The 23202-nt window shown below is 42.3% G+C and overlaps 3 protein-coding genes, 1 non-coding gene and 1 pseudogene across 4 annotated transcripts; 3 read left to right on the top strand and 2 right to left on the bottom strand.

Annotated features, from left to right (window-relative positions):
- Positions 1 to 43: 43 nt before the first annotated feature.
- On the top strand, positions 44 to 4837 carry LOC100824399 (annotated as a pseudogene).
- A 1934-nt stretch (positions 4838 to 6771) lies between these two features.
- Positions 6772 to 8000, bottom strand: LOC104583582. Its single transcript, XM_010236212.3, has one exon. It carries the CDS (start codon positions 7726 to 7728, stop codon positions 7204 to 7206), a length of 525 nt encoding a protein of 174 aa, XP_010234514.1. The 5' UTR covers positions 7729 to 8000; the 3' UTR covers positions 6772 to 7203.
- A 3277-nt stretch (positions 8001 to 11277) lies between these two features.
- LOC100825118 ((DL)-glycerol-3-phosphatase 2) lies at positions 11278 to 13813 on the top strand. The gene is made up of 6 exons (XM_003573550.4): positions 11278 to 11509; positions 11669 to 11893; positions 12765 to 12825; positions 12946 to 13093; positions 13198 to 13274; positions 13361 to 13813. The coding sequence occupies exons 1-6, from the start codon at positions 11299 to 11301 to the stop codon at positions 13485 to 13487; spliced, it is 849 nt and encodes a 282-aa protein (XP_003573598.1). The 5' UTR covers positions 11278 to 11298; the 3' UTR covers positions 13488 to 13813.
- Positions 13814 to 15304: 1491 nt separating this feature from the next.
- Positions 15305 to 21612, top strand: LOC100824091 ((DL)-glycerol-3-phosphatase 1, mitochondrial). Its single transcript, XM_003571529.1, has 6 exons — positions 15305 to 15383; positions 15768 to 15992; positions 20863 to 20923; positions 21085 to 21232; positions 21337 to 21413; positions 21486 to 21612. The coding sequence occupies exons 1-6, from the start codon at positions 15305 to 15307 to the stop codon at positions 21610 to 21612; spliced, it is 717 nt and encodes a 238-aa protein (XP_003571577.1).
- On the bottom strand, positions 20220 to 20300 carry TRNAL-CAA. Its single transcript has one exon. It is a non-coding gene; the product is annotated as a tRNA-Leu (tRNA).
- Positions 21613 to 23202: the final 1590 nt, after the last annotated feature.

Raw genomic sequence — 23202 nt, 5'->3', positions numbered from 1 at the left:
AGTTCAATATTTATCATGACAAATTTGCATACTTCCTTTTCATTTCAGTTGTTGTTATCCAATCTGTGGCCTTCCGAGTCGCTTAATAAATTAATTATCCAGCCTAAGCAGTCTGAAGAGGTCGCTAATGATGAGGTATTCAATGATGAGACACAAAACGAAAGTGAATGTTTTATGGATGCTATGTGTGATCATTTCGACCTTGCTATTGCAAGCAAAAAGGTATGCGAGTTTTGACGCTTTACCATTTTGAATTATTTTTTCTGTTGACTGGTAACTTTATTTCAATTGTTTGGCTTCTTCCTAGAAATATATGGCATTGTCCAAACTTGAGTAAAAATGATACATTGGTCATTGAAAAATTCAATATCTATCAAGACAGATTTGCATACTTCTTTTTCAGTTCAATTGTTGTTATCCAATCTGTCTGGCCTTGAGAGTCGCTTAATAATTTAATTATATTTTATTTTCCATCTTAAGGGGTCTGAAGAGGTCGCTAATGATGAGGCACAAAACGAAAGTGAACTTTTTGTGGATGCTCTCTGCAATCATTTCGACCTTGCTATTGCAAGCAAAAATGTACGCGAGTTCTGTTGCTTCACCATTTTGAATTTTATTTTTCTATTGACTGGTAGCTTTATTTCAATTGTTTTGCTTATTCCTAGAAATGTATGGCGTTGTTTAAATTTGAGTAAAAATGCTATGTTTGTCATTGGAAAGTTCAATATCTATCATGACAGATTTGCGTACTTCCTTTTCAGTTCAGTCTTTGTTATCTAATATGTGTGGCTTTGCGAGTCGCTTAATAATTTTATTTATATTTTTTCCACCGTAAGGATTCTAAAAAGGTCGCTAATGATGAGGTAGCCCATGATGAGCCACAAAAAGAAAGTGAATGTTTAGTGCATGATACGTGGAATCATTTCGACCATGCTATTGCAAGCAAAAATGTACGCGAGTTTTGTTGCTTTAGCATTTTGATGAAATATATTTTTTGCCTGTTGAGTGGTATCTTTATTTCATTTGTTTACTGCTTCCTAGAAAACTTGAGTAAAAATGCTACATTTGTCATTGGAAAGTTCAATATCTGTCATGACAAATTTGTATACTTCCTTTTCAGTTCAGTCTTTGTTATGTAATATGTGTGGCTTTGCGAGTCAGTTAATAATTTAATTATATTTCTTTTCCAGCTTAAGGAGTCCGAAGTGGTCGCTAATGATGAGGTAGCCAATGATGAGCCACAAAAAGAAAGTGAATATTTAGTGGATGATATGTGGAATCATTTCGAACTTGCTATTGCAAGCGAAAATGTACGCGAGTTTTCTTGCTTTAGCATTTTGAAATATATATTTTTGTCTCTTGACTGGTAACTTTATTTCATTTGTTTTGCTTCGTCCTAAAAATATATCCAAAATTGAGTAAAAATGCTACTACATCTTTCATTGGAAGGTCAATTTCTATCATGACAAATGTGCATACTTCATTTTTAGTTCAATTGTTATCCAATTTGTGTGGTTTTGCGAGTTGCAAAATAATTTAATTTAATTATATTTCTTTTCCAGCTTGAGGAGTCCGAAGAGGTCACTCATGATGAGCAAAAAAAAGAAAATGAATATTTGGTGCGTGATAGGTGGAATCATTTCGAACTTGCTATTGCAAGCAAAAATGTACGCTAGTTTTATTGCTTTAGTATTTGAAATTATTCTTTGACCGGTAGCTGTATTTTATTTGTTTCCTTCGTCCTAGAAATATATGGCATTATCCAAAATTGAGTAAAAATGCTACATTTGTCATAGGAAAGGTAAATATATATCATGACAAATTTGCACACTTACTTTCCAGTTCAATTATTGCTATCCAATTTATGTGGTTTTCTGAGTTGCTACATTTCTTGTCCAGCTTGACAAGTTCGAAGAGGTAGCCAGTGATGAGCCAAAAAAAGAAAGTGATTGTTTAGTGGATGATTTGTGGAATCATTTTGACCTTGCTATGGCAAGCAAAAAGGTACATGAGTTTTGTTGCGTTAGCAATTTGAAGTATATGTTTTTCTGTTGACTGGTAGATTTATCTCATTTGTTTTGCTCCTTCCCAAAAATATATTGGCGTTATCCAAAACTTGAGTAAATATACTACATTTGTAATTGGAAAGTTCAATTCTATCGGGACAAATTTGGACACTTCCTTTTCAGTTCAGTTGGTGTTATCCAATCCGTGTGGCTTTGTGAGTTGCTAAATAACTTAATTATATTACTTGTCCATCTTGATGAGTATGAAGAGGTAGCCAATGATAAACATGTAAAGAGAAAAATTAATGTTGACATTGGCTGCAATCATGACATCTGTCTTCATGAAGATCTAGGCGAGGTATGCCGTGTCTGCGGTATGATTGTGAGAAGTGCTGATAAAATATTTGATTATTGTTGGTGGAAACAGGTTTGTAATTTGTTACAGATTTGTGATGCTTTTATTAGAGGGAATAATATATTTGGGAAAGCAAGTGACTTGATGTTTTATCTCTTACTAGCTTTCAAGGAAGAGATCAGGGACCCATGAAGCAGGGTCAAAGAATGCTGATCAGATAGAAGACTTTGGTAGTGCTACTGCTAGTGCCTATGAAGATTTCATTTTTGAAGATGCAGCCATTCATCCCATGCATGCTAAGGAAATAAGACTGCATCAGTTTGAAGGATTTAAATTCCTGGTTAAGAATCTGATGAGTACAAGCGATCCTGGAGGTTGCATTATTGCCCATGCCCCCGGTTCAGGGAAAACATTCATGGTTATTAGTTTTATTCAGAGCTTCCTTGCAAAGCATTCCTCTGCAAGGGTACTTGTTGTGCTTCCCAAAGGGATAGTAGGCACATGGAAGAGGGAATTCCAGCGATGGCAAGTGGAGGACATACCTATGTATGATTTTTATTCTGCTAAGGCCAACACAAGAACAGGGCACTTAAAAGTCCTCAATTCTTGGGCATCCCATAAGAGTATACTATTTCTTGGATACCAACGGTTCTCCCAAATTATCTATGCTGATGAAAGTTGTGCAGTGGCTGCTACACAAGGACAAGCTGCTTGTAATCCCCAACTTGCTGATAATGGATGAGGGTCATACGTCAAGAAATGAGGGGACTAATGTTCTGCAATCACTACGTGATGTTCGAACACCACGCAAGGTGGTCCTGTCAGGTACACTTTTCCAGAATCACGTCAAAGAAGTGTTTAACATCTTGAATCTTGTTCGCCCCAAGTTTCTCAAGATGCGCTCATCCCGTCGCATTGTTCGACGGATAATGAGTCAGGCAATAGTAGCGGGTTGCAGCAGCAGCAAAAAGGCTGATGAGGTATTCGCTGAGTCAGTAGAAGCTACCTTGCTGGCTGATGACAACTTTGAGAGAAAATCTCATGTCATTAGTGGTCTTAGAGAACTGACGGAAGATGTGCTTCACTATTATAAGGGCGATGTCTTAGATAAACTACTCGGGTTAGTTGACTTCAGTGTGTTCTTGAAGCTCACTCAAAAGCAGAAGGACATTTTGGACACTTTAGAGGCCTATGGGAGCTTGAAAAGAGCTGCAGTAGAGACTGCAGTGTACATCCATCCTTGCCTAAAAGATATTTCAGAAGCTGATTCTAACGAGAAGAACTGGACGGATGCTGAGATCGATAGTTTAATCGAGTCTATCAACATTAGAGATGGTGTGAAGGCCCGGTTTTTCCTCAACATCCTGTCGCTTGCTGACTCTGCAGGAGAGAAACTACTTGCTTTTAGCCGGTTATTGCTTCCCATGAGATTTTTGGAGAGGTTGTTGGTTCAAATGAAGGGATGGCATGTGGGGAAGGAGATATTTACGATATCTGGCACCACTAGACAAGAATGGATAAATTTAACAGCTCTAACGATGCAAAGGTTTTGTTTGGTTCGATCAGGGCGTGCGCGGAAGGCATCTCTCTTGTCGGCGCGTCGAGAGTTGTTGTTCTAGATGTTCACCTGAACCCTTCAGTCACCCGTCAGGCGATCGGGCGTGCATTCAGACCTGGGCAGCGAAAGAAAGTGTTTGTCTACAGGCTTGTAGCTGCCGATTCTCTGGAGGAGAAAACACATGCAACCGTACTAAAGAAAGAAGTCATACCAAAGCTTTGGTTTGAATGGAATGGGAATTGCACCCGTGAACACTTCAAACTGAATCAAGTTTATACCCGTGAGTCTGGAGATGAACTGTTGGTGAGTGAAGCCATTCGTCGGGATATCAAGGCTCTGTTCAGAAGGTGAATGCTCCCACCTACCTCTCCGTGTTGTTTTGCAAGGTTGGGTGTCTAATCCAGGATTCTCTTTGTTGGTAATAAGCTGGTCAGCTGTCTTCCTGTCTAGTCTTCCGAGCTGACCATCACTCTCAAGTATGTGTACGTTCCTCTAATATAATTTTTTTCGTACATCATGAAGCCTATGCTCATCTCTTCGTTAACTGGCAACTGTTTTCTCCCGATAGGGTGTTATGGTGGCTCCATCGTGGTGGAAGGGGCCTGAATTTCTGCAAATTTTCTATCTTCTGTTCATTGGACGATGTCATTAATTGCCTCGGTCAGAGACATAATGATCCTGTTGTATCATCTGGGCGCATATTCCGTCAAGGAATTTTGTTATTGTTGCTGATGATGCTTGCCTTATGCAGAGGCATTTTTCAAACTCGTCAAGATTGTAGTGACATATGTCGAATTAACCTTAACCCTAGGGTGGGTTAATTTGACATATGAGATCTGGAGTGAACCCCAGGTTCCAAACATGACATGTTATTTTGCTTGGTGCTGTAAAACTCCATAATGGTTAATTGGTTATGCTGGTAACCCCAGCAGGTTTATTTCCATGTAATGAACATTTTCACTTTATGTGTTTGCTGGCGTTCTTATTGCTATTTCTGATGGCATTTGGTCCAATCAGTTACATCAAAGTTTATCTATCTGTTCTTTCTTTGGCGTTTGGTTCAAACAGTTTGCAGTTTTTTCCTTTGATTTGCATTAGTTTGAGTATCGAAACCTAGGATGCAAGTGGGATCGCAGTCAAGTCCAACTTCTAGTTCATTTGGAATTTGCTACTCCCTCCATCCAACAAAAGATGTTTTAAGTTTGTCAAAATTTGGTTGTATCTAGATGTGACTTAGTGTATAGATGCATTCAAATTTAGTCAAAGTTGAGACATCTTTTGTTGGACGGAGAGAGTACTTGAAATTTTTGACTCAAAATTTAAGCTAAAATTAAAAGAATAAACTAGAAGTGAGATATTGGTGGGATGTCACTTGACACACTAATTGAAACACATATTTCTGCCGCACTCGATATCTTGCAGTATTTGGTACAAGGAGGCCATCTTGCCTTGCTTGCGAGCCAAGGTCGGCATCGAGTAGGAGCAAGAAACGTTTCTTGCAGAGTAGGGAGATCCATCCATGGCCGAAGCAGCAGTGGCTGTGGCAGTAAGTTTCCAGCACTGCTGTTTTCACTTTTACTGTAAACGGAAAAAAAAAGAGAAGGTTTTTACAGAAGCAAGGGGTGATGATACGGCAAGGTGGTTCCCTTTGTTCCTTCGCTTTCACCTTTTTTTTTAGAGAGATGTGGCAGTAACAACGCTTTCTCTTTTCCTTTCACAAAAGCTAGCCACGGCCGGAAGAATGAACGGACGATCCAATCCATCGATGTCGAATCTCGCCGGATGCACTGTTGCTGCTAATGCGTTCTTGCGGTGAGCGCTAATTGGTCGGTTTTGATCTCCAAGTGACGTCCGTATTTGGATGTATTTGGACAAGACAGGGAGAATTTTGCTCTTCCCGTAAAATAAGTACTTCCACCGTTACACGATTCTTGTCTCAAATTTGTTTAAAAATGAATGTATCTATTCTTAAATAGTGTCTAGATAATGTAATATTTCGACGAGAATTATAAAACGGAGTTCGTATGTATTGTCTTTTGTGAGTGCATGTCTATGTCAAGTCGCGTGCCTGGGCTGTGCTGTGTGCTTGTCGATCCGGCAAGACACGGCTAGCTACGTCTTGTCTTTCTAATTGTCTCCTCTCAAACGTAGGCATAAATCTCCTCTGACGGGACGAAGGATGTGCTTCGGAAAGGTCTAGAAGAACTATTAAGACCGGAGAAAAAATGGGCTTAAATTTTGCCACTGCATGATGCGCTGGGACACGTGGCTTTCTTCCAGCGCCCATAGGCCATAGCAGCCTGCATCCATGCTGTTGTAAAATCCAACCAGAAAATGTTATGCACGACTTGAATTCGGTACTGCATTTCAATGACTCCAGGTTGCCCTGACAAGGCAACTCTTGATTGAATTTTCCTTGTTGACTAGACTACGGTTGCAAAGACGTCATTGATTTTTTGTTCTAGTAGACAGGAGAAAACTTGCATAGAAGAGCAGAAGGTTCCAAGATTAGTTAAAGATCGGGTGTTGCTAAATAGACTGGTGGTTTGGGCGGTGCGAGGCTTCGTCTTTTCCTCGAGACGCACGGACGCGCGCGGCACGCACATCTTTTGCCTTTAATTTCCTCGATCTCATGATTAACAAGCCTAGTAGTACTAGAAATGCTTTCTTCTATTGGTGTTCGCATCGCATCCGGCCAATAACTACTCGCATCCAATTATTATTAACTCAATATGAGTCATCAAGCACTAAAAACGAGAACTGTCTTGGTCTAAATGCATAGATTTATATGAGATGTATTTTGAAATAGAGGAGTGGTAACAGAAAACCAATTCTTCTTATTTTGTTCTTCGTACGAAACTTTGCACTGCATAGCATACATCGAGCTATCTCTCGATCTTTTCTGAACAATGCATGCATGCATGCCACTCGTTTCAAATGGGAAGGAGTGAACTCAAAGCAAGGGATCAATAACAGTACGGATTTGTATTTCGTCCAAGTTATTTATCCATATACGACGACAACTAGTATAATATACATACATATATACGAGTAGTATATATCCTTTTTAATCAGAGATAACCATTTGTTTTTCTCTATATATAGAAATAAGAAGCTGAAAAAAGAAACACATTTATGGGCACCGCTGATCAGTCTCGTGCTCTTGAACCTCCACCAACCTGGTAGCCACTCCCGTGACGCCACGCACAGCACAGCACGGCACGGTGTTCACCAGCCGGCCGGCGCCGCCTACTTGCTGTACAGTACAGGTGCACCTACTATATCTAGGCAAGCCTGACCGGCGCCGACGCCGACGCGGCCGCCGACGCGGCGACGGCCTCGACGCCCCTGCAGCTCAGCGACCGGATCAGCCTCCACGGCGCCCACGCCTCGGCCTCGGCGGCGGCCAGCTCGATGTCGCCGTCCCTCCGCCGCAGCCGCCTCCTGATCTCGGCCATGTCCATGGCCGCGGGCACGCGCGCCGACCCGAACGCCAGCTCGTGCCACCGCACCGGACGCCGCCCCCGCGCCTTGCCGCTCTCCTGCCGCCTTGCCGATGCCGATGCCGGCGCGCGCTCGGCCCGCGGCGCCTGAAGGGTGCTGGCTCTGGTGCCGCTGCCGTGGCTGGCTGTTCTTGACGGGGTGGCTCTGGTGTCGCTGCCGTGGTCGCGCCGGCCATGGGGGAGAAGGGGCGTGAACTCGAACTCGAAATCGTCCTCGTCGGCAGGGTATCTGTGCTCGTGAGCGGCGGTGGAGAGGTCGGCGACGGAGCGAGAAGCTGCTGAGCGGCGCCGCGAGCCGATCCCCATTTCTCTCTGCTTCTTCCTTTCTTTCTTTCTATCCAGAGACCGAGAGAGAGAGAGGCGTGTGTGTGCGTTTTGCTGGTCTGTGTGTATATAACAGTTGGTGTGTGATATCGAAGGGGGTGCTCTGGGGACAAGAGAGTGTGCGCGAGATGCCGTACGTGGCGTCCGTTTTTGCCTTTTTCCTCGGGGCTTTATTTGCTGATAAATCGTCACGCCATATGCTTTGATATTACGTAGGCAAAAAAAGCACCCCCAATGCCTTATTCACATGGCTTGATTATTCTTCCCACATCTCGAGATCTTAAATGTGTGCAAAATCCTCTAAAAAGAAACTATGTGCAAAATGCCTATCAAAATCGGTACAAAACTTTGTTGGAACAGGGGTTCATGTGGCACAATATGCTGTTGTGCATATGTATTAACTATAGGAAATTATATGCTGATGATACTATTAGTATAACATATATTATGTCGATTGATGTAGAGACGGAGCGAAATTCACTTATCCTTTATCTACAAAATATAGTGCTTCATCTAACTTATCTCGTCGCCGCATCACCTATTCTATAGAACGGTGGGACGTGTGTCGGGCGCGTGAACCGTGGCAGGATGTGGGAGATCCATGTACACACTTCGTGTCCCCAAGCTTAGGTCTTTTCTACTTCTAGCATGCCTAAAATCTGCGATGAGTAGTTCCGGCCAGAGGGAGTACCAAATATACGGTATAAAAGTATATATTTTAAAAGATAGATACTATAAAATTATTATTATATACTCAATCCATGTACTTCTATACATACTATTACTAGCGCAATGTCTTGCATTGCTACCGAGTGAAAAAATAAATACATTTACATGTTCAAAGAGAATCTCGTATTACCATATATTATTTTGGGTATTAGTTTAGGTCATGTAATCCATATTCATTCTCATCTTAATGTGAAATCAACAAGTGACATAGTACGGAGGCAACATACTGTCGTCACCAACTGAGTCTTCTACATGGGTAACGATTTCAAAGATTGACTGCACACATAATAATGTGCCTTATGTTTTGAAATTGAGGGAATATAACAGATTTTTCAATTTTTCGTAAGTCGACATGTGTTGAAACTACATTATGACCAAATCTAGACATGTCTGATTTAGAAACCAAAACTAAACTCAACCAAGAATGAACGGCGGATTTTATTTTTCTTTCTTTTTCTACTCTATAAGAAATGTGTTTCGTGATACATACTCCTTCAGAGTGTTGTGTGATTCGGTGATTATTTGGCAAGAAATGGTTTATACTTAAAAACGCTTAGCTTCATACAAGAGAACTCTACATTTTGAACAAGAACGAACATAGCCAATTTTTGCATACCAAGGGATTAGTGGTCTTAATTTTAAGGCATACGTGCACATGAAACAAACCACTATTAATTTAACTCCAAATGCTTCTAGATGCTTTGATAAGTCTGGACAGTGACCATGCTGAAAAAAGGCAAGACAAAGGAGAAAGGTGGCCGGAGAGGCAAGGACAGTACAATTCGGTCCATTTCCATTTCCATTTCATGAAGGCCTTTGAAAGTCTCCTTCAACTTTGTTCCACGTTGCTAGATGTCACAGTACACACTCAGTAGTTTCAATTAGCTTTACATAGAATACATCCAAACTAGTGAAATAACCAGCAGCGAAAACGAAATACTCCCTCCGTCCAACAAAGAATGTCTCAATTTTGACTAAATTTGAATGCATCTGTACACTAAGTCATGTCTAGATACATCCAAATTTTGACAAACTTGAAACATTTTTTGTTGGACGGAGGAAGTACTCCACTTCTCAATGGCACACGGAAAATTAAGCTCCAATTTTGATTTGGAAATTTTGTGATAGTTTAAAATAATGCACACAACCCCATTTGTAACCTACTCCTTGCTTAAAGAATACTAGTATACTGTTATCTTTCTTTTATCCTATTACGTCTTTTTAGTGTGAGTAAAATATATGTTAACTATCCTGCATCCAGCAAGCATGCCCATGATCGCCATCAATCCACACTACTAATAACTCTGACTTGTCTTAGTTTACCGTCTTGGACTTAAAACCTTCATCCTCTTCTAGAGGGAAACCGTCTGGACGAAGAAATTCCTCTAGAAGGATAGACTGGTCTATAAAGTATCCTCAAAGTCACACCGTGAGGATTACCTGAGATGTCGAATTAATTAAGATTTGAAAAGGGGATCAACATGACGATCTGAAGGATAATTCAGAGCTTTACTTCTGTAGAAAAAAGAGAGAGAATCACTATACGCCCACGACTGAAGAAACTACTGTTTTGTTTTCCCATCTATATTTAATAGGAGTATAGGACACACGCCGGCAGCAATCATGTCTTGTTTACCCTTCTATTTCTGCATTGTATTAGAGACCATGCGAAGCAAACTGAGAGAGGCTCCGAGTCAAGTGTGGCGATCGAAGATAAGCAATCACTCTAACAGTTGGCATGATAGCCAAACCGTCCTGCAGACTACATTTTGGTACTACTAGCTAACACCTGGCTTTAATTTAGGTCTCTCTTTCCCCATTAATTAATACAGCTCTCTCTTTTTGCATGTGTTGCATGCGTAAGAATGGTCATGAGTAACGCTAATTAGAACGTCCAAATCGAGTGTCCGTCAAGCCTGAAACCAGTTACTACTGCTTCCGTACATGCAATGCAAAGATGATGAGTGGTGCCGCACTTATTCATGATTGGCTTTGCTTTCTTCGGCTTAAGTGCTTGATTACGATTAACAAATAAAGTGGACTATTTTTTTTTGCAATGGATGAGTGGAATGGATAAACGAACATGTAGAAACTCTTAAGTCAAGCGGCGTAAGTAGTAGAGGCCTAGAGCGCAATGTTTACAATGATGCCCTTTCTGCACAAAGGGTGTGCCCCGCCGCCTAATACTCGACGAGATCGAGAGGGAGAACCTGATTCCAAACTTGACAATCATTGCAAGCGCCTGCAGGCCTCAAAAGAATCTTCTCTGCCGAATGAGCGAAGGTGGTCCTAGTCCTATCACTGTGCATAAATGCATTTGATTTCTCTTTCAAAAAAACAAAGATGAATTTGCTGCTCTCTTCTGAACGGCCCGTCGGTTTGGCAACTGACGAAACGGCATCAATTATAGTTTCCGGCCCGGGACGAACCATAATTTCGCAGTACCTACTGTAGGTTATAGCTGGACACCGGGCCGGCCCGGCTCACCTGAGCCCATCTGGGCTGGCCTGCGCCCGTTAAGTCCGACGGGCCAATGCAGCCCGCTTCAGCACATGGGCTTGATTGTGTAAAAGTAAATAAACAGAGATGGGCTGGGCTAGAAGAACGTGAGATGATGGGCCAGAAGAAAAAATCGTGTCGGGTTGGGCCAGAATTAGAAGAAATCCAGCCCGGCCTGAGGATGAAGCACAGGCGCGGTAAAGGCCGTGCCGCACCTGGGCCTGGCCCGCCCGTCCTCCGGGCTTTATACGGGCCCAAGCCCGATGGCCAGCTATAATCTAGGTCAATAGTCAGGTCGCCCATCCCGGCCTGGCCCATCCCGCGATGTTCCAAGCTCTGCCATGGTTGAGCGGAGCACCGGTCGGCTGGACGGGAACGCCACACACCAGTCGCCCGACATTCCCACGAAGAAACTCTCCCCAGATCTCTCTCTCTCGCCCGCCAATGGCATCGTCCGTGGAAGCGGCGGCGACGGCCCGGGCTCCAAGAGCTACCATCTCGCACGTCATCTTCGACATGGACGGCCTCCTCCTCGGTACCATCTGCTTTCCCTTCCTCCTCTTCCCCCGTTCCTTGTTTGCTCCCCTTGCTTCCTGCCTTCCAGGCAGTTGGCAGGTGCTTCTTGCGTTGTTGCGTGTCCTTTGCCCGATTTCATGGTGGTTTAGTGCTGACGGTTTCCCCGTTTGGTGTGCAGACACGGAGGGGTTCTACACGAAGGTGCAGGAGAAGATCCTGGCGAGGTACGGCAAGGTGTTCGACTGGTCCCTCAAGGCCAAGATGATGGGCAAGAAGGCCACGGAGTCGGCGCGCATCTTCGTCGACGAGTGCGGCCTCACCGGCCTCCTCACTCCGGAGCAGTTCCTCGAGGAGCGCGAGAGCATGCTGCAGGAGCTCTTCCCCTCCTGCACTGTCTTGCCTGGTGAGAAAAGGATTGTTTGCTTCTCTCCTTCCTTGGAACTATAATCTCCCAGGCTCCCAGTCCTGTACTTGTACTTTGTAACGCGATAGATCAAACTTTGTCACTTGTCAGTTGGGGTTGGGACAACTAAATTGCCAATTTGACATGACTTGATTGATACTAGTCTTTGATAGTTTATTCATTAGGTCCACAGGTTGCTTGACGAAAAGACTGAGAAGAAAAAGGGTTTGATCTGAAAAGGAAGCTCAGTTAATGTAATAATCGTAATTTGCTTAGGGCTTTGTGCTATCTAAGAAACTTGTTCACTGTCACTGGCAAGCAAAATAAGTAACTGAAAGTATTAAACCATCTAAATACTAGGAATGTGTTGGCAACTCATATCCTGCAAAGATAATATGCTTCATTGGCCTGACTTAGGCTATCGGTTCTATTGTCATCTGTAGTCATGTGGCATTCTCAAACCAACCTAGTAATGCTACAGTACTCCACTACACCTACACTATTGAAGCAAATTGATATTACCCTTATTTGTTGGAGGCTTGGGTTGAAGGGAAGTCGTATTTAAGGGAATTAATTTAGTAAATATATTTCGTAACAATGTTGGTAGCTTTAAGATCTATCTTTAATTAATATAATGAGAAGAAGTTCAAGTTCATATAATCTGATGTGTTCTCTCACTGAACATATTGAACGAATCTCTCCATTGAAGGAAAATAATATATTCAAACACCATTGATTTGCTTACTTGCTGCTAAATTACAAGTGTCATGTGATTCTCTTTTATTATTTTTGAACTCTTATTTACCTCTGGCTGCTAAATATATATATGCATAATTTTGCTTATGATGTATATGAATCGTTTGTCTGTCAGGAGTACTACGCTTGATTCATCATCTTCATGCAAATGGGATACCAATCTGTGTTGCAACAGGGTAATTTCTCTAAATTATCATCTGGCCCTGATTGTGTGCACTACGTGTTTCTTCATTGCTCTGTACTAAGTTACAATCATATTAGTACAGTATTGATTTGTTCTTTGTGGTGTCTTTCAGGTCCCATAAACGTCATTTTGCACTGAAGACACAGAACCACCAGGAAATGTTTGCCCTCATGCATCACATAGTCATGGGGGATGATCCAGAGGTGAAGGCTGGCAAGCCATCTCCTGATATTTTTCTTGCTGCCATGAGGAGGTTCGAGGTATTAGAATCATTTCAGGACACTTGTAACTACCATGTTCATTTGGAAAAACGTGTGAACTCTTCTTTTCCCCTGATCCAATTGACTTGCATGTTCATTTTCAGGGCAATGTAGAGCCCAGTAAGTGTTTAGTTTTTGAGGATGCACCATCAGGTGTCGGAGCAGCTAAGAATGCTGGAATGTGAGTGGGCATTGCAGCTACATCTGCACAAACAACTGTGCATTTGGCTACGAGTTGCAAAGTACCAACTATTTCTTCTTTTGCAGGTATGCGGTGATGGTCCCAGATCCGAGGCTGGATGTTTCATATCAGAAAGAAGCCAACCAAGTTCTCAGTTCCCTGTTGGATTTCAAACCGGCGGAATGGGGCTTGCCACCTTTTAAAGAGGAGTGAAATTTAGAGTTATAAAATAATTGAAATTTTTGCAGGGTGATTTACTTAACTGCAATGCTGCAATATGGTTTGGGTTAGTGGTTGCACTATGTGCATTCTTGGCTATTTCTGATTTGGTGCAACTACTGCATACTTCAATAAATAATCTCCCATCAGTTAGTTGTGTGCTTAAACTATTTTTCCGTACCTTGTTTTTCCCATCAGTTACCGAGTAGGCAGCGTGTCAAGGTGCTTCACTCCACATGCCAATACTCTTTGCTGGAACTTCCATGTCAGCGAAGCTCTAGTTTTTACGTCAATTCAATGAATTCATGGGTTTGATTCAACATGCTAGTTGTGTGCTTAAACTATTTTTCCATACTTTGATTTTTGATTCAACCTTGCATATGCTCGATATATCGGCTCAACCAAGCAGGTACACGAATAATATTGTAGAGTGGTTGTCATTTAAGTATGCAGTTGGTTCATATGCATTTGATAACAGTAAATCTCAATCTCATATGCATTGAAGTGTTTAAAAGAAATCTTTTCTGTGGTATTAATCTTCACAACATGAAGTACCGTCAATACTTTAGCAAAGATATTGCAATCAAACAAGAGCAGAAACACCGCCACTCGAACACATGCATGAACTTTACTGCATTTGAAGGTTTCAGAGTCGCCATCCAAAAAGACGAGAAGTCACGAGTGTTGAACGTACATGTACCGGAAATGATCCCTTGAATCTGTAGACCGTTGATTCGTTGAAGAACAAGATCTTCATCCGAACACTAGAAAAGGAATCCAAAGCCATAGAAGATCAAGCCAAATAAAATGAATGAGATCCCTTGAAGGTATAGACCGTTGATTCGTTGAACAACAAGATCTTCGTCCGAACACTAGAAAAGGACTCAAAAGCCATAAAGATCAAGCCAAATAAAATCAATGAGACACACTAAAAGAACTCAACAAATCGGTATCGGCTTTGCGAGGAGATGAACCCAAATTTCACAATATTAGACACATTGAATTTGAGGACGGAAAAACTCTCTCGCTCCCTGCCACGTCAGTTAAGCCACTTCCAAGAAGAGGACTAATCATAATACTTTTGTTCACACTGATGCCGCATCCTACACCGTAGCATTACGAGAAGCACATAATTCAAATTACTAATTTACTATAAACTTCTTTAAATGTCTTGGAAGATTCATTGCAGCACAAATATGACGACTGGGGTGACGAAACCGGGATTCCCGCGGTGGCTACATCGTTGTCGTCCTCGTCTCAAACCCTAAACCCTAGCTACGTTTTTTTTTCACAAGATGCATCCGCTTTCTTTTCTGGCCGGCCCGTTGGCTTGCCACTTGATGTATCACGCTTGGTTTTCCGGTTGGACCAGCTCAGAGTATACCTGGGCATGGGCATCCCAGCCCGAGCTCGGTCCGAAAAATCCGGGCCGGATTCAGGCCTGGTTTTTAGTCCGTGTCAATTTTTGGGCCGGGCTTTCAGGCTTGCGTTTTTGGGGAAAATACGGGCTTCAGGCCGGGCTCGGGCTTTTGAATTGGTAGTCAGGCTTTTACAAGCCCGGCCCGAGAAATGCCCAGGTATATAGCTCAGAGCCGTAATGAAAAAAAAAAGAACTAGACCAGGAGCTAAGGTTTTGGGTGAGATTCATAATTTGGGCTCAGCCCAGCCCGGCCTTGCTCGGCCCGCATTGCTCCAACCTTACCAATTTATCATGGACTCATGGTTGAGCTGAGCAGTACTCGTCGGCTGGAGGACAGTGGACACACACCATTCCCACAAAGGAACTCCCAATGATTTCTCTCCGCGTGCCAATGGCATCAGTGGAGGCAGCTCCAAGCCCAAGGGCCACCATCTCGCACGTCATCTTCGACATGGACGGCCTCCTCCTCGGTAGTATCTGCTGCTTCCAAGCAGTTGGCATACTGGTGAAAAGAGACTGAACAATGTCTTTATCTCATCATCCTACGTCTGCTACTGTAACGTTTGTTTTGTGGAGCCGCACTTTTTAAAAAAAAATATTGCGCTGGTCAGGATTTGAACTCGAGAGTTTTTATACCATGTTGAATTGAATGCGTTCTAGCCATTTCAACCACAAAAGTCTAAACTGATGGAAGGAGACTTACTCTTTCCGATACATAAAAAGTGTCGCACCATTTTATACTAAGTTAGGACGACGCTTTTTATGGATCGGAAGGAGTACAATCTAATTTCATTGCGGAATTTCATGCTGGTTTTAGTAGTGATGGTTTCCCGTTTGGAGTGCACGGGGTGCAGACACGGAGGGGTTCTACTCGAAGGCGCAGGAGAAGATCCTGGCGAGGTACGGCAAGGTGTTGGACTGGTCTGTCAAGGCCAAGATGCTGGGCAAGAGGGCCATGGAGTCGGCGTGCCTCTTTATCGACGGGTACGTCCTCACCGGCCTGCTCACCCCGGAGCAGTTCCTTGAGGAGCGCGAGAGCATGCTGCAGGAGCTATTACCCTCCTGCACTGTCTTGCCTGGTGAGCAACGCCTTGTTTGCTTCTCTCCTTCCTTGGAACTAGTATAATCCCCCAGCCCTGTACTTAGATCAAACTTCGTCACTTGTCAACTAAATTGCCAATTTGACATGACTTGACTGATAGTAGGAGCATTATGCCTTTGATACTTCATTCATTGGGTCGACAGAGGTTGCTTGACGAAAAGAACTGAAAAGGAAAAGGGCTTGATCTGAAAAGGAAGCTCAGTTAATCTAACAATTGTAATTTGCTTAGGGCATCGTGCTATCTCAGAAGGGAAAGTAAAGTTGAAAAGATTTTAATCGTAGCCATTAGATCTAAAAAATGGATCAAATGAAAGGTAGACCATCTAATCACGTAAACTTATATTATGAAAAAAAACTTAACCTCAAATCACGTGCGGCGGATTTTATGAAACGAATTTAAGTGATTAGAGATTTCACCTTTCATCTGAACCTTATTTGTTAGAGGCTCGGGTTGAAGGGAAGTCGAATTTAAGGTAATTAATTTATTTCATAACAATGTTTGTAACTTTGAGATCTATCTTTAATTAATATAATCAGAAGAGAAGACCAAGTTCATATATCTTACGTGTTCGCTGACGAAACATATTTTTAATTTTTTTTTGCCAGAATACACCATCAAAATTCAAAAGTGTATCGTCCATTCAAGAAGAAGCTGAGATGCAACAGTTTGCCCTTAGGGCGAGTACAACTGACTGAACATATTGAAGGAAAACAGTATATTCAAACACCATTGATTTGCTTACTTGCTGCTAAATTAAAAGTCATGCGATTCTCTTTTATTTTATTTTGAACGTTTATGCATACTTTTGTACCAGAAACAATAGTATCTCCAATTATAGCCCCTCTGGGATATAAAATATATCTCTTCTCACCATCCCCATAGTGTATGAGACAAATGTATGCATTTCGATTAGGGTCGTATTCTATGGTTACGATTCTACCAGATATGTCTTTTTGATTCCGTCGAAAATCGATTTTACGGTATAGGCGTTTATGACCTCCCCCTCTATGCCTTGCGGTAATGATTCCTCTGGAATTACGACCTTTACCACAACGGTGCCGTCCATGGATCAAATTATTTCGTGGATTGGATTTCACTTGCCTGTCTACGGTTCCCTTGCGTGTACTCGAGATAAGTGTTTTGTATAAATGTTTCGCTGTATTATTAAGTATTCTCCTTTAGTTTTTTTCTCTATCTAGAAGTGGAATAGAATAACCCGGTTGAAGGGTAATGATCATACGTCTGTAATGCATTGTATGTCCCAGAATAGGTCCTATTCTTCTACCCTTTCCGGGTAGTCGATGGCTATTCACAGCTACTACCTTAACACCAAAGAAGAGTTCGACCCAATGCTTTATTTCTGTCTTAGTGAATCCTGATTCGACATTAAAAGTATATTGATTCTTTCCCAATAAACGAAGACTTTTTTCTGTAAATACTGCGTATTTGATTCCATCCATAAATCAACTTTCCCTCCTATGCTCTGAGTTCCAGTATCGATAAGAATTCGAGTTCTTATTGTTCTTATGTTATGGTATGAATATACCATACCAATTCGTTATGTATGGATGATGGATGAGATTCCATGGATAGAGAGCCAGTTCCAATAGACTTATGAAACGTTCCCGTTCGCGTGCATCCAGCAGGAATTGAACCCGCAAATTTACCAATTATGAGTTGGGCGCTTTAACCATTCAGCCATGGATGCTTAACAGGGATCATCCTACATCGTAAATAACCAATTTTCATATAGAAAGACATATCATAGAAAAATGAAATCGAAAATATTCGGAGATGGCAAATATTCGGAGATGACTATGAAAACACCTCTCTGGATCCTCGAATTGAAAGAGAGATTGAGAGGGATCAAGAATCCTAATTCTCTCTATTTGGAATGGATCCAATTCTATTGAGTCTGACTCATAGTGACCATTTCTCTTTAGCAAAGAATGACCTTGGTTGTCAAAGGATTGAACAACCGGGATCCATTTACTTATGATACCTAGTTGGCATTGATAACAAGGATCTAATGAATTATGAGTTTAATAGATCCTCTTTAGCAGAAAGACGTATATTCCTTGCTCATTATCAGACAATCACTTATTCCCAAACCTCGTGTGGGGCTAATCGTTTTCATTTACCATCTCATGGAAAACCCTTTTCGTTCCGCTTAGCCCTATCGGGTATTTTAGTGATAGGTTCTATAAGAACTGGACGATCCTATTTGGTCAAATACCTAACGAAAAATTACGATTTTCCTTTCATTAAGGTACGAGGGCTTCTTATTCCACAAGAACGAAAGCACCTTTTCATTCTTTCATATACTAGGGGTTTTTACTTAGAAAAGACAATGTTCCATACTAAAAGATTCGGGTGCATAACCACGAGTTCCAGTGCACTAGATCTTGTGGCACTTAGCAACGAGGCCCTATCCATTAGTATTCCACATAAGAAATCCATTATAGAAAAAAATACACTTAGATTAACTCTTCATAGACAAACTTGTGGTTTGCGAGCCAAGGTAAGATCGGCTCGGGATCATGGGACCTTTTTCTATCAGATAGGAGGGGCTCTTGTACAAAATAGACTTATAAGTAATAACCCCATAGAATCAATCTATCTATATAAAGAGGCAATCGTGTCAGGAAGCGGGTTTTTCTTTGGCCAAAAGGTACTTCGAACTTGGAACGAGCATGAAGAGATTAACGAGACTTCTTTCTCTTTTGTGTTTTTATGGCGGACCTGTCGCGCAAGATCTTTGGTCTTCCCCTGGAACCGATGAAAAAAAGTGGATCGCTTCTTATGGACTCGCTCAGAATGATTCTTCTCTATCTATAGTTCATGGCCTATTAGAAGTAGAAGGTGCTCTGGTGCAATCCTTACCGACAGAAAAAGATTGCAGTCAGGTTGATAATAATTGAGTGCCATTACTTCGTCGGTCCGAACCAAGGAATCCGTTAGAAATGTTTTGAAATGGATATTGTTCTCTCTTTGATCAGGGATTGCTATATGAAAAGAAGTGGAGTTTGAAAAAGGGAACGGAATGGTCAAACCGGAACTGCTAGAGGAACGAATTTTCAATAGCATAACTTGGGCTCCTAGAATATGGCGCCCTTGGGACAATCCATTTGATTGCAGGGTTTTGTTCCGAAGCAAAGATATCCGCGGAGGCCAGTTCGTTCGTCCTATTCTGATATTCAGGACCAAGAGGTACTGGATTCTCTTTCGGATAGGCCCTGAAAGGAGAAGAAAGGCTGAAATGCCAACGGACCTCTATCTATTCTCTAATTCACCCGAGCCGATAGTACCCGTTTTTGGAACGTCCGGTGCCAAAGTCACTGAATGGGTAAGTCACCAATCCAACCCCTTTGACAAATCGGGTGTCATATTAGATATCATATTCTCTATATATAGAAATATCATAGAATAGACATATAGAATTTTTGGTCTGGAAATTAGAAAGAATCATTGAGTGAAAAAGGAGCAAAGAATGACAAAAGACGAGACTCTACTAGTCTTCACTCTTGTGGTTTCCTCGGTTTCTGTTTTCTTATTCAGGATCTTGCTTTTCATGATTCTCATCTCTGCAACTCGCGATTTTAGCGAGAGAACCAAATCCAAGTTGGTGAAGATCATGATTTGGGCTGGCATAGTAGTTATTACCTTTGCAATTGCGGTTCGAATCTATCCGATCTTTATCTTTTTGCTCAAAGAACGAATAAAACCCCTTGTCGAAGCCCTTTATGAAAAGCTTCCCTGGATCTGGGAAGTTTTCTTTCACGGTATTGGGATCGTTTGCTCGATTTCCTTGATTTGATCGCTACTTATGGGCGTGCGCTCAAAGGATACAAACAGGGATTCGCAAACAAAAAGGGGAATTCGTAGTCACTTTTTCCTGTCGCGTAAAAAAAAGTCTTTACGCGAGAGCAATAGAGGTTGGGATACATCTATCTCTTCTGAGCAACCTCTTTTGGATTCTTAAGACCACCCTTGCAGTAGGATACCATCCGCTTTGGGTTCTTTATTATCTCCTTCGAGGGATTTTTAGGATCGTTCAGGCTATATTTAGTCTATTTTGGCTTTTATTGTCTACTTTTTTCAGAGAGATGGTTAAGGACCTCAGAAGATAGAGGAGAGCGCCAGGCGCAGATTTGCGGAATACTTCTACGGGGAATGCTCATTGAATGAGCATTCTCCATATTATGCCTTGAAGAGGACTCGAACCTCCACGCTCTTCAGCACGAGATTTTGAGTCTCGCGTGTCTACCATTTCACCATCAAGGCATCTTGAAAGTGAATCGTATTCCATGAATATGATATCTATCTAATGCGATATATGGAATATATGACAAAGGTGGAGTCTTGGAGTATTTCGATCGATCGGCCATATAGGCCTGAGTCAGACATCAAATAGCTTCGATTTGCATTATCCGTAGGACACCTTATATGTATCAAAATCGATATCAAAATCAAAAAGATGAAAGATGTACAATCCAATTTCTCGATTCAATAGAAGCCCAAAGAGGTGCATATGGTACCCAAATAAAAATAGGATAGATATGTCAAAAGCAGGTCTGCTTACACCTATTCCTAATCCTAAATAGAATGTAAGGACGTAGGGATTTCTATGTAAACAGAGTATCCTATTTCCATAGGCTCGAATGACCCCTTCTCATAATAAGAATGTGCACGGTCTAGTCCGGTATGGAATGAACTTATAATCTGATGATCGAGTCGATTCCATGATTATAAGTTCATAACCCTAGCGCCCATTCCCATTTTTGGCGGAACAGATCTACTAATTCTTTTATTCTCTTTCGTATGATATGAATCGTTTGTCTGTCAGGGGTGCTACGCTTGATTCATCATCTTCATGCAAATGGAATACCTATCTGTGTTGCGACAGGGTAATTTCACTAAATTATCATCTGGCCCTGATTGTGTGCACTACGCGTTTCTTCTTATACTAACTTTGTACTAAATTTCCGACACTTATTATAGATCTGAGCAGTACTAAGTTAGAATCATGTTAGTACTGTATTGATTTGTTCTTTATGGTGTATTTCAGATCCCATAAACGTCATTTTGCACTGAAGACACGGAACCACCAGGAAATGTTTGCCCTCATGCATCACATAGTCATGGGGGATGATCCAGAGGTGAAGGCTGCCAAGCCATCTCCTGATATTTTTCTTGCTGCCATGAGGAGGTTTGAGGTACTGGAATCATTTCGGAACACTTGTAACTACCACTTTCATTTCTAAAAACGTGTGAACTCCTCTTTTGCCCTGATGCAATTGACTTGCATGTTCCTTTTCAGGGCAATGTAGATCCCAGCAAGTGTCTGGCTTTTGAGGATGCACCATCAGGTGTAGGAGCAGCTAAGAATGCTGGAATGTGAGTGGCTATTGCAGTTTCATCTGCGCAAACAACTGTGCATTTGCCCAGCAACTATTTCTTCTTTTGCAGGTACGCGGTGATGGTCCCAAATCCGAGGCTGGATGTTTCCTATCACAAAGAAGCCGACCAAGTTCTCAGGTCCCTGTTGGATTTCAAACTGGCCGAATGGGGCTTGCCACCTTTTAAAGAGGAGTGAAATTTATTTTAAAGGCTAGGAGGTTCTAGTAAGTAATCAAAATTTTGAAACAGAAATCAGGGTGATTTACTTGGCTGCAATGCCGCCATTGTGGTTAGAGTTAGTGGTTACACTTTGCCCACCCTTTTTTTTTAAATGGAAATTTCATTAACCAACAAAGAGGTTAAAATCAAGCTTTACAATCTCAGCAATCTCCTGAGGTCCACAACCGACCCAGCGAGCATCTCTACCCCAAGTTTGGCCTAAGTTTGCCAGGGCATGACTAGCAGAATTCTGATTCCTACTAATCTTACTTAATTTCACTCGGTATCTAGCTAGCTGCCTTCTAATTTCTCGGACGTTCACAGCATGCAAGGATCTGTCTGTCTCTTTGGCATTCAGGAGTGACACCGCTTCAGCACAGTCAGACTCGAGAACGATATTCTTGTCCGAGTAGGCAACGGCGACTGAAATGCCTTCTTCACACGCCATAAGTTCAGAGTCCAGGGCATCAACACAGGCTGCGAGAGACCGGCAGGCAGAGACGATAACCTTACCCTCATGGTCCCGGACGATGACTCCCACACCAGCTTTCCCATCTACCGAATTGAAGGACCCATCAACATTCACCTTGACAGAGTTCTGGTCAGGAGGTTTCCAGCAAACTTCCTCCTTTCTATCATCTTCGGACAGGCGATGATGCTTCACAGCTCTTCCCACATAGGAGCAGCTCTGTTTTCCTTTCACCACATCGACCACGGAATGTTGCTTAACAAGGAGCAGAGAGTCAAGGTAACTTGTGAGGAATCTTTTGGATACCTCCAAAGGCGCCGACATCTTGTCATGCGTGATATCATTGTGGACATGTCAGATTCTCCAAAGCAGCATGAACAACATTGCAGTCTGGATGTCGTTAAGGTCAGAGATGGCTTGGAAGATCCATCCCGGCCCGGTGTGTTTAATCTACTAACATCCGGTAGATCCCAGCTCTCGCTCATGGCTTCCCACAATGCACGTGCATGAGGGCAGCGCGTCATGGCGTGAAAGCTGTCCTCCTCCTCAGCCCCACAGATTTTACAAATTGGGATCTTCTCCAAATTTCTCTTGCACATATTCACTTGGGTAGCGAGACCCTCTCTGCTCAACTTCCAGGCGAAGATATTTACCTTTTTGGGGACAATTTCCTTCCAAAGCTTCTTCCATTTTAAACTAGTGCCATCAGGACAGTTACTAGTGGCTCCCCGCAGCTGCATATTTGGCGACAATTCGCGGCCAAGGTGGTACGCAGAGCGGACTGAGAAGTTGCCACGTTTATCCGGGTGCCAAGCCAGAAAGTCAGACTCAGCAGCTCTCGAAATCTTGATCTTGACAATGTAGTCAATGTCAACCGGAAGAAAATATTGCCTGAGCAGGTGCAGGTTCCATTCGCCTTTAGGTGTTATCAGATCGGAGACCCACTTCAGTCTGCAGTTCCTCTTCGCTGAAATTGGCCTTCTACTAAAATCTCTAGGTATCCATGGATCTCTCCAAATGCGAACATTGCGGCCGTCCCCAATCCTCCAAATAATTCCTTTCTAACAAGTTCCAGCCCGAACTCGATAGCCTGCCAGG

This window comes from Brachypodium distachyon, chromosome 3, assembly GCF_000005505.3.
Source record: "Brachypodium distachyon strain Bd21 chromosome 3, Brachypodium_distachyon_v3.0, whole genome shotgun sequence".
NCBI classification, from domain to species: domain Eukaryota; kingdom Viridiplantae; phylum Streptophyta; class Magnoliopsida; order Poales; family Poaceae; genus Brachypodium; species Brachypodium distachyon.
Note: the sequence above shows the minus strand (reverse complement) of the source record. Positions and strands in the feature narration are given on the sequence as shown.

What these genes read in the sequence shown, in the direction of transcription:
- LOC100825118 (XM_003573550.4), top strand. Translation starts at nt 11,299, where the DNA reads ATGTTCCAAGCTCTGCCATGGTTGAGCGGAGCACCGGTCGGCTGGACG. An exon ending in CATGGACGGCCTCCTCCTCG is followed by an intron (nt 11,510 to 11,668) that starts GTACCATCTGCT and finishes TTTGGTGTGCAG; the next exon opens with ACACGGAGGGGTTCTACACG. An exon ending in CTCCTGCACTGTCTTGCCTG is followed by an intron (nt 11,894 to 12,764) that starts GTGAGAAAAGGA and finishes TTTGTCTGTCAG; the next exon opens with GAGTACTACGCTTGATTCAT.
- LOC100824091 (XM_003571529.1), top strand. Translation starts at nt 15,305, where the DNA reads ATGGCATCAGTGGAGGCAGCTCCAAGCCCAAGGGCCACCATCTCGCAC. An exon ending in CATGGACGGCCTCCTCCTCG is followed by an intron (nt 15,384 to 15,767) that starts GTAGTATCTGCT and finishes CACGGGGTGCAG; the next exon opens with ACACGGAGGGGTTCTACTCG. An exon ending in GCAGCTAAGAATGCTGGAAT is followed by an intron (nt 21,414 to 21,485) that starts GTGAGTGGCTAT and finishes CTTCTTTTGCAG; the next exon opens with GTACGCGGTGATGGTCCCAA.
- LOC104583582 (XM_010236212.3), bottom strand. Translation starts at nt 7,728, where the DNA reads ATGGGGATCGGCTCGCGGCGCCGCTCAGCAGCTTCTCGCTCCGTCGCC.